The sequence below is a fragment of the Podarcis tiliguerta genome, assembly GCF_965153285.1.
Source record: "Podarcis tiliguerta genome assembly, chromosome: 1".
Taxonomy (NCBI): domain Eukaryota; kingdom Metazoa; phylum Chordata; class Lepidosauria; order Squamata; family Lacertidae; genus Podarcis; species Podarcis tiliguerta.
This window is the reverse complement of record NC_139534.1, coordinates 54,616,306-54,626,760: the sequence shown is the minus strand read 5'-3', so window position 1 is coordinate 54,626,760 and position 10,455 is coordinate 54,616,306. Positions and strand designations below refer to the sequence as shown.

Genomic DNA, 10,455 nt, shown 5'->3' with positions numbered 1-10,455 from the left:
ATATTCATGTGGTTCTTGTTGTTAAAATGTTGTCCTATCTTGCACCTTTGTCTCACACAAGATTGAATCTGAGCCAAAATATATCAGAAGTCATTTTTCTAATAGAGAGAAAATATCACTGTTTCCCCATTTCAGGCTGGGTACATTCTCATCTCTGCTGCGACATGCCAGGAATTGAACTATGGCTTCCTACCCCTTTTTTTATTTGTCTCCAGAAATATATGAGAAAACTCTTTAAAAATAGCCCATTGATGGGTCTTGACCCCAACCCATCTTGCACATATATCTAAATTTGGGTCCCCTATGTGTTGGAAGGTATGTATGGAAAGAGCACATGTAGTGGTCTTGCAAACTTGTATACGAATTTTAAGAAGAGTTAATGAAAGAAATTTCTGAAATACTAGTTGAACTGTTGCCTTTAAACCCGTAACTATGACTTTTATCCATTTCTGATTTGTTTAATACAGACTTAATATGTAATTCTGTGAACTGCCCTAAGACCCCTGGGCATAGGGTGGTATATAAATTCAATAAATAAATAATAAATAAACAAACCGCTTACATTTTTCCCCCCTAACAGGAGCTGCTCATTTGACAATATCACAGGGCTGGAAGGTGTCCTCAGGTTTTTCTTTAAATATTTGGTTCTATAAAGTAATGCTTGTTCCCATTTTTGAGAAATTGACTTATACATTAAAGGTATATCCAGATCTAGGTAAACCTATGGATCTTGCTTCCATTTTGTGGCCATTTGTTACCGGTACTTACTGTATATAATACACCAATCATGGGGGTGGCAAGTCTCAATGAAATATGACTCTACAGTGGTACCTCTGGTTACATATGCTTCAGGTTACAGACTCCGCTAACCCAGAAATAGTGCTTCAGGTTAAGAACTTTGCTTCAGGATGAGAACAGAAATCGTGCTCCGGCGGCATGGCAGCAGCGGGAGGCCCCATTAGCTAAAGTGGTGCTTCAGGTTAAGAACAGTTTCAGGTTAAGTACAGACCTCTGGAACGAATTAAGTACTTAACCCGAGGTACCACTGAATTTGGTATTCATAACATTTGTTTTGTACCAGTTCTGTATCAGTTTGGTTTTTGTTGTAAGATCTAATTCAGTGTGTGGTCTGCATGATTAATCCCCTGACTTGGCAAGGAACAAATGGTAAGGTTCTGGTCATAGACCTTTGTAGAGCTCTATTGGTTTTCTGAAAGCTTTAAAGAAGTAGCAGCCCTTGTTTCCATTGGTAGAAACCTGCTGGGAAATAGCCAAATGATTAAGTTAGTTAGGGTATTTAAAAACACAAAGACCAGAAAAAATTCTTGTCTTGCCCTCAGATAAAACACCTGTTTAATTGGCCAAAAGCCTATTGAAGGAAATTTACTAGAGTTTCAATGTGTTCTTGGACCCGTTGAGGAAATTGATTGATTGTAAAGAGTTCTCTTTTGTTTTCTAGTTGGAATGTCAAAACATAGGCTGTAAACCTGTGCAATATACTTGGCGAAAGAATCAAACTTTATTTAGGACATTGGTTTCTGGTAGTCATCGTTTTGGAATCCATTAACTCCATTCTCCAGTCTAATATATACCAGCAGAGAAACCATTTGTCAACTGTCAATCCTTATGTTGCAAATATGTATCAGCAGGCTTTGGGTGGGAAAACCCAAAGGATTGTAGAAGTATCCAAAAGACAACAAACCTGGGTGGCTTGGGGAAGACACAAAAACAGACCAATGAAGAACATGGTCAGTGGCTGGAATACACTGTTTGTGATCCTCCCTGCTCTTCTCCTTTGCATCTTGGCACCACTCCACTCCCCCAGCCCTTGCACCTCCCAATTCTTTAAATCAGTGGTGACCAACCTTTTATGCCAGACTGAGCCCAATGGTAAATTTGGGATTTTGAGTGAGTGAGTGAGGTGGGCTCCTGGTGGTAGGGATGGTTCTTGACACAAAATAACTGCCATGAGCGGATGTAGCTTGAAAAAAATGGGGGAATACTACTGTTCCTATATACGTATGTGGATTTATCCATATTTAATGTTTTCTTTTTCTAGATGTTAACATCCATTTCACTGAAGAGGTAGGTGAGGCTGGTGAAGTCAAAGACTTTCAGACAGCCTTCTAATACTACCTTTCCAAGTGTTTGCCTTACACCCCCTTTTCCTTTTTTGCTGTTGCTTTAGTCTGCAAGCCTGGGGTTAAAGACTGATCAAGGGAAGTAATAGTGCCACTGTATTCTGCTCTGGTCAGACCTCACCTGGAGTACTGTGTCCAGTTCTGGGCACCACACTTCAAGAAGGACACTGACAAACTGGAACGTGTCCAGAGGAGGCCAACCAAAATGGTCAAAGGCCTGGAAACAATGCCTTATGAGGAACGGTTAAGGGAGCTGGGCATGTTTAGCCTGCAGAAGAGGAGGTTAAGGGGTGATATGATAGCCATGTTCAAATATATAAAAGGATGTCACATAGAGGAGGGAGAAAGGTTGTTTTCTGCTGCTCCAGAGAAGCGGACACGGAGCAATGGATCCAAACTACAAGAAACAAGATTCCACCTAAACATTAGGAAGAACTTCCTGACAGTAAGAGCTGTTCGACAGTGGAATTTGCTGCCAAGGAGTGTGGTGGAGTCTCCTTCTTTGGAGGTCTTTAAGCAGAGGCTTGACAACCATATGTCAGGAGTGCTCTGATGGTGTTTCCTGCTTGGCAGGGGGTTGGACTCGATGGCCCTTGTGGTCTCTTCCAACTCTATGATTCTATGACTGTCTTACCACTGATATTTGTAAGCTGCTCACAGAGACTTTTGTCAGTTGAAGAATGGGGTTAAAAAGCTCTAAATGAATAAACTTGGATGGTGATAGAGGGTTGTTCTCAGTGTCTAATTTGAATTTTCTCAAGATGTGGCAACAAGATGTTTTAATTAGGTCCACAGAGCATTTCTATTGTTATGATATCCAAAAGGACTTCCAAAACCAACTATAAAATCCTTGTTTCTCCATTGGAAGTCACACTTCCCCTTGACTCCTTTTAATATTAAGCCTTGACCTGCTAAAACTGAAAGATTAAACCAGAAACATGGACCATATCAGAGGAGAGTCACTGAATGATCTACAAAACTTTTTTATTTCATGCACATCACTGCTAAAGCCAAAAGGTAAGGTGCTAATCATAGACCTTTCCCACCCCAATCAATACCAGCCCAGAACTCATTCTTCAAGCGTCAATCCTTATGGAGCCAAAACTGTGACACTAGCCATGAGAGAGGTGTCAGCAGACTTTGGGGGAACCGAAAGATTTGTAGACATAGCAAAAAACTAGCAAACCTGGTTAACTTGGGGGAAAATACAAAAACAGACCAATGAAGACTGAGCATGATCAGTGGCCAGAGAACACTGTTTATTCAGGGAAGAGTGGGAAAGAGACAGTGGGAATGGAATGGAGTATCCTGCTCCATACAGTTTCAAAGGGACATAGTCATCCATTAAGAGAGCTATGGCTGAAAGTGGGGCGTACATTGATAAAATACTCTGGGCTGTGAACTTACTCTATTCACTGGCTAACCCTGTCTATTCTAACCCATCTTAACTTTCCACTTGCTCACCAGGTGCCTACAGGGCTGCACTGTTTTCAGAGGTGGGAAGGAGAGCAGCAGGAGAACAAAGCCCTTTGTGATCCTCCCCCCTTCTCCTTTGCGCCATGCTTTGTTGGAGCCTCAATCATGTACATGCACATACACACACCACCCTACCTCTCTCCATTTCTCTGTTGCTCACAGAACACACACATGACTTTCTCCCTTATAAAAGCCTATCCAGGCTTGCAGACCGTTGGAGAAACAATTAGGGCAACCATCTCAACTGCTTCTCCAACACTTTGGTCATTATGTAACAGGAACAAATGTTTTTGAAAAGTATATTTCCAATAATGGAAATCACAATTTTAAAATATGGTTTGCAATGAATCCCTTGTATTACCTCAGCTTTTCACTTTGCTTTCCAATCCTTCCCCTTATCTATCCTAATTTTAGCTGTCATTCCTGACTGAAAGTTAATCATATTGGAGAAATGCAAGAGGTGAACAGAACCCAGGTGTCTGAGTTCATTCTTTTAGGATTCACAGATCGTTCTGAAGTGGAGATACCCTTGTTTTTGCTCTTTCTACTAATCTACCTCCTAACAGTGATGGGAAATCTGGGTATGATTGTGTTAATCCAGACAGATCCCATTTTGCAATCTCCAATGTACTTTTTCCTCAGCAACCTGTCCTTCATTGACATTTGCTACTCCTCCACTATCATTCCCAGGCTGTTGTGGGACCTCCTTACAAATAGGAAGGTGATTTCGTACAATGCATGTGCGACCCAGATGTGGTTCTTCAGCGTATATGCTACAACAGAGTGCTACCTTCTGGCTGCTATGGCTTATGACCGTTTTGTTGCCATCTGCAAACCATTGGTTTATCCTATTGCCATGGCCAGAAATGTGTGTCTTCAGCTTTTGGCTGGGAGCTACCTGGTGGGACTTTTTATTGCCATTGTCCACACAAGTGGTGTCTTTAGGCTCTCCTTCTGTGGTCCCAATGAAATCAGTTCCTTCTACTGTGACATCCCTCCTTTGTTGCGGCTTTCCTGCTCAGACAACTATGTTTCCAAGGTTGTACTCTTCGTCCTTTCCACTTTTGTTGTGGTAGGGAATGTAATTATTGTTCTTATCTCCTATGGTTACATCATTTCCACCATTTTGAGGATGCGGTCATCCACAGGCAGACAGAAGACCTTCTCAACCTGTGCCTCACACCTGACTGCCGTTGTACTGTATTACGGGTCCTTGACCTTCATGTATGTGCAACCTGGAGGCATTGAGGCAGTGGAGCAAGACAAGATTGTGTCTGTCTTCTACACCATTGTGATCCCCATGGTGAATCCCGTCATCTACAGTCTGAGGAACGAGGAGGTGAAAAGAGCCCTGAAGAAAAGACTGAGTAAGAAAATCTTTCACCAGAGGCCACAATAGCAAACATTCATATGGTGTGGATTATTATGATTTTGCTCAGTCCTGCGCATTTATCTGCCCTCTCACAACCTATCTATGGGTGATACTGGAGCTGAGCCTAAATTTTTGAGATGTGATTTTTCTAAGGCAATTTCTGATATTCATTTTCTGTTTTGAGTGGTATAAAACCTTGGTGAAATAAATAAATAAATGACAAATCCAGGTAGGTTTGAGGAACTGGGTGGATAGGTGCTGCGGTGGTGGTGGGGATGTTGGTCAGGCTGCCAGGACAATTACTGCTTTCCACATACTGGGCATTAATGGAGTATTGCTTCTGCTGTTGAGGGTGAAGGGGTGATGCAGCCACAGTAGCAAAAGCATTGAATTGTCTCTGTGCTGAGGCATCAAAGCACTGACTTCCCCATGCCTGAGTCATCTCCTCCCTCTCCCTCTCTGGAACTGGCAGTGACACTTGGCATTGGGGAGGCATCTGAGCAGTGCCACCATGCCTGTGCTGCCTCATTGCCTGCTGCAATTGCTATTGCCATTTACAGTGGCAGCAATTTTTAATTTCATTTTTTTTAAAAAAAGAAGCTGTGCTGCTGCCACTGCTAATGGCGAGCCCCTCTTCTGAGATACTGTGATCCCTGCCCCTGACAGTCCCTGCAGAAATTTAGTAAAATAGCCCACCAATTTGTCTATCCAGAAATATGGCGGAGAAATTTGAGAGGCTATTTGTGCACAGCCCTATCCTATATATTGCATGTATTTTACTGTCTATACAACACTATCAGTTTTCAACATCTGGCAGAATTTCAGAATGCAATTTTGATTTATTTATTTTTGAATAGCGAACCTTTTCATTCATTGCTCTTTTGGAATTTTGAGTTTGAGGACTGTTTTTGAGGAATTGATGTAAAGCAGGGATGGAAAATGCCCAGATATTATTGGACTACAACTCCCATTATCACTGGTCATTGGCCATTCCAACTGTGGCTGTGGCTTGCTCCCACCACCACAATGAGAAGGATGGGTTAGCTTTGACTGGAGTCATACCAATCTGGTCAGTGGTGCTGCTATTGCCAGCACCTCCCTCTGCCCCCTTTGACCATAGCTACACACAGGAGTGCTGACCTGGGCCCCCAGGTTATGAGTGCCCAATGACGCCTGTGATGTAACGTGACGTCATGATGTCACGACGTCATGACTTCACGTTGTGTTGGTGGCACAGCGGTGCTTCCGAGGCCTTTCGGGGTCTCAGAGGTTACATCCGAGGCCTCATGAGACCTCTGATGAGATTTCCAGTTTCTACCGGAGGTCGTGTTCAGATGCTGGCAGGGCCTCGGACATTGCTTCTGAGACCTCGCAGGGTCTCCGAGGTCACATCTGAGGCCTCGCAAGACTTACATGGAACAAACACAAGAAACAAACAACTAAGACTGCGGCCAAAATGGAGGGTGGAGGGTGCACTAGCCAACTAAGATAAAACACGGGCAACAAACAATGTTTACTTATTTATTTACCGATTTACTGACTTTAAGGAAGGGAATGATTAATTGGCAAAGGACAGACAAATGAACAGGTAATAAGCTGGATACCAGTAGGCACTGGATGGGAAAACAAGACAAAATAATTAATATAAATAACTACTAATGAATTAACCACTAATGTTAACGAAAGCTAAGTAGGGTACTACTGCAAAGATTCACACATACACACATGCACAAACATCACAAGATGAAGTGGAACACAGAACTGTAAAAAAACAAACCAATCTAAAAAGCTTTAGATAAAAAAACAAACTTTAGCTCCTTGGATAGAGGACGGAAGGTGGTTCTCAGTGTCATGTTCTATTTACGAAATGTATTCTATTTACTCTTTTGAATTTTCTCAGTATTTGACAACTCAGATTTTAATTAGGTCCACCGAGCTTGTATATTGTTTTGGCATCTCAAAGGACTTCCAAAACTAACTATAAAATCCTTGTTTCTCTATTGGAAGTCAGAGTTCCCCTTGTTTCCTCTTTATATTTAGTGTTAACCATTTCAAACTGAAAGACTAAGCCAGGGACATGGATCATATCAGAGGAGAACCACTGCAGGACTTGCAGATTTATTTATTCTTTTAAACATCATGCATATAACTGCAAAAGCCAGAAGTCTGTGAGGCTGCTTTGCATGATTAACCCCTTGACTTGGCACATAACAAGAGGTAAGGTGCTGATTCGAGACCTTTCTAGATCTCTCTTGATTTTTTTCTGAGAGCTTTACATGAGTAGCACCCCCTGATTCAGTGGATAGAAACCTGTTGGGAAATAGCCAAATGATTGTTAGGGTGTGTGTGTTTTTTTAACCATTTCTGCTTGTCCCATAACTAGAAAGCACATGTCTGAGTGGTTTTCCACTTGACCAATGCTTTCTAGGCATGGATCCAAGTGATTTGTGGTTCGAGGACCCCCGACCCCCGTGAGGTGGAAATAAACACACAAGGACGCGTGGTATAAGGTTTATGGGCAAGGAAAAGGCCACAACTTTATTGGTTACTGCAATGCAAAAGGTATTGGCTTAGGCATTGGATGACCACAGCAGAGGGGTTGAATCATCAGGGGGGTAGACAGAGCCAGTTGATGCCTATCCAACTATAGGCTCACCCCTGATGTCACCGGGGTCGTGCCATGGCCTCCAGCCAAGCAGGCATCGGACAGAATACACGACCGCCGGATTCCTTTAACGGAATACCCAAATCGAAGGCGTAGGCGATGGCCACACCTAGCCTTCCCACACAGCATAACACCCAAATCCAATGCCTAACCTACCCACCAATACCACAAAAGTTGTGACGGTTGCTACGAGGCAGGCGAAAAAACCCATAGGCCTAATGCCAACAGGAAAAACTCCTACCAGGCCCCCAGACAACCGGGCGACCAACCTAAGGTCCATAGCAAGGCCAGAAGAAACCTGAGCCCTGAGCTAAAGGGAGTGGAGGGTGGGTGACTCTCGAAGCGGCTGTGAAGAAAGAGGGTGAGGAGGGGGCCGGCGCCAGCATATATTCCGGGTTCAGCCCGCCCCCTTGTGGGCGGCTCCAGGTGGGAGCCGCCTCTTGGGCGTGTGGCGCCGGCCAGGTGAGTTGGAGGAGGCAGGGGCTCCCGCCCCTGCGTGGGCGGGTCGGAGCTCCCGTCCACAACCACTCCCCTCCCTCTGGGAGGAGAGTCTTTGTGGTTCGAGGACCCCCGACCCCCGTGAGGTGGAAATAAACACACAAGGACGCGTGGTATAAGGTTTATGGGCAAGGAAAAGGCCACAACTTTATTGGTTACTGCAATGCAAAAGGTATTGGCTTAGGCATTGGATGACCACAGCAGAGGGGTTGAATCATCAGGGGGGTAGACAGAGCCAGTTGATGCCTATCCAACTATAGGCTCACCCCTGATGTCACCGGGGTCGTGCCATGGCCTCCAGCCAAGCAGGCATCGGACAGAATACACGACCGCCGGATTCCTTTAACGGAATACCCAAATCGAAGGCGTAGGCGATGGCCACACCTAGCCTTCCCACACAGCATAACACCCAAATCCAATGCCTAACCGCCACCCGAGCCGAAAAGGCTCGCCGCCAATACCCTCATAGCCGTAACCAATCCCTAACACTCCTGATTACGCTGTCCAACCATAAGTCATTCCCCTTGTCCGTTAGGTGAACCCCGTCATCCCGGTATAAGGCGCCATCGCCTATCCGGATGCAGTCATGACTGATAACTTGGCCATACAAGAAGCGCACCCAGCGGGACACGGCCCGGTTCAGAACTTTTCTGGATCTTTCAATGGCCATACAATTCTGCGCACCGCGCCAAACAGATCTTTTCAGGAGGGATGACCAAAACAACGTCGTTCCGGGGCACAAAGCCGCAATTTCATCGATATCAGTCCTTATGGCCCAAGATAAGTCCACGCTTTTTCTGTTCACAAGATCATTCTCGCCCAACTGAATGATCATAATGTCTGGGGGGCCGAATGCTGCCACCTTCGCCCTCAGCAAGGGCATAAGTTCCTGCCAGAGCATGCCTCTTCTGGCGTACCAATATACACGTACTCCTGGGTGCAAGCCCAGGTTGACGGTGAGGCCCCGGCTGACGGCTCTCTTGTGGGCCCAGTGAACAATACTGTGGCCACAAATCCACACGGTCTTCCTGAAAGCCACTACAAAAATGAAGGAGAGAGAAAAAGGGTAAGCAGGGAGGAGAAATAGGCCCAAATTAGCGTATGTAAGACTTATAAGCGTTAGACTTCCAGCGGCCCAATTCCTTAATTCTATCAGCAGGCAGCCCCAAGCACGCGGCTGTCGTGGCGGCACCGATCCTAAATGAGTGCGCCGCGTAATCCAGTGATGGTAAACCGCACGCGTCAATGGCCTTGCGAAGCACCCTAGTGAACTGGTGCCTCAACAGAGGAGACCCGTCCTCATGGACCAGCAGTGGACCCGGACCGGGAGGGCGCAGGCGGAGGAATCGTCTAGTATCCTTAACCGGGCATGGCCCAGGCTCCGCTGAAGCTGTGAGTTTTATTAGGACCCCCCTACCGGCCTGATCCGTCTTAGACTGGCGGATCCGGACGGTCATGCCCGCTTCGGACAAGTGGACATCCTCCATCAGGAGCCCGCGCATAGCTCCATTTTCCGCCGCCTCGGCCACCACCTCGCCCACCCGGAGGGCGCCGAAAAAGGCGATGGCGAAGGCAGCCGAAAAGAGTCTGGCCTCAAACTTGGACCTGCAAATCGACCTTAGCTTTTCCCGTATCTGGCTGAGCAGCCCATATGAAATTGGTTTGCGGCCTGCCGCTCTGGATGGTTGAGATCTACCCCATCCCTCTATTGCTCTACGAACTAGGAAGTCACAGCAAGGGTCGGAGGCAAATGTCGCTTTGGAGAAAAAACTGATGGCGGCCGTATGTATTTTTAAGGTTTTAGAAGCTCGCCCCAAGTCGTCCAGGTGTGATAAGTATTCTAATACGTCATCAGTGGTGGGTGGCACGCCGGCGGGTTGCCCCGATACCCTGACCCTAAAGCCCAGGAAATCGCACCAGGCCCTCTTGTAGGACCTAAGAGTGGAAGGCGCGATAGACGCTAATACTCCCTTGATCACTTTGCGTCTCCAACGCTCCACAGGTGCTCCGGAAAGGGTTCGGGCAACAGTTGTGCTCCAGGTGCTAGCGACCGGAAGCGGGACATCTGAAATCGAGACAAAGCATCAGCGATGTTATTATCCACCCCGGGTACAAATTTAGCTGAAAAGACTATATTATACTCAAGACACCGGAGGACGAAAGATCGCAGGAGGGCAGAAACCCTTGCTGATTTTGATGATTGCCTCGCCAAGATTTTTACCACTGCCTGATTGTCAGACCTGAAGCACACCCGGCGATTTCGGAACTCCTCTGTCCAGATGTGAACCGCTACTGCTATAGGG

General features: G+C 45.8%; 1 protein-coding gene across 1 annotated transcript; it reads left to right on the top strand.

The window, feature by feature from the left end:
* Positions 1–4,068: 4,068 nt before the first annotated feature.
* Positions 4,069–5,016, top strand: LOC310679058 (olfactory receptor 5AR1-like; the record flags this gene model as incomplete). The annotated part of the gene is made up of 1 exon (XM_083443769.1): positions 4,069–5,016. The coding sequence occupies one exon, from the start codon at positions 4,069–4,071 to the stop codon at positions 5,014–5,016; it is 948 nt and encodes a 315-aa protein (XP_083299895.1).
* Positions 5,017–10,455: the final 5,439 nt, after the last annotated feature.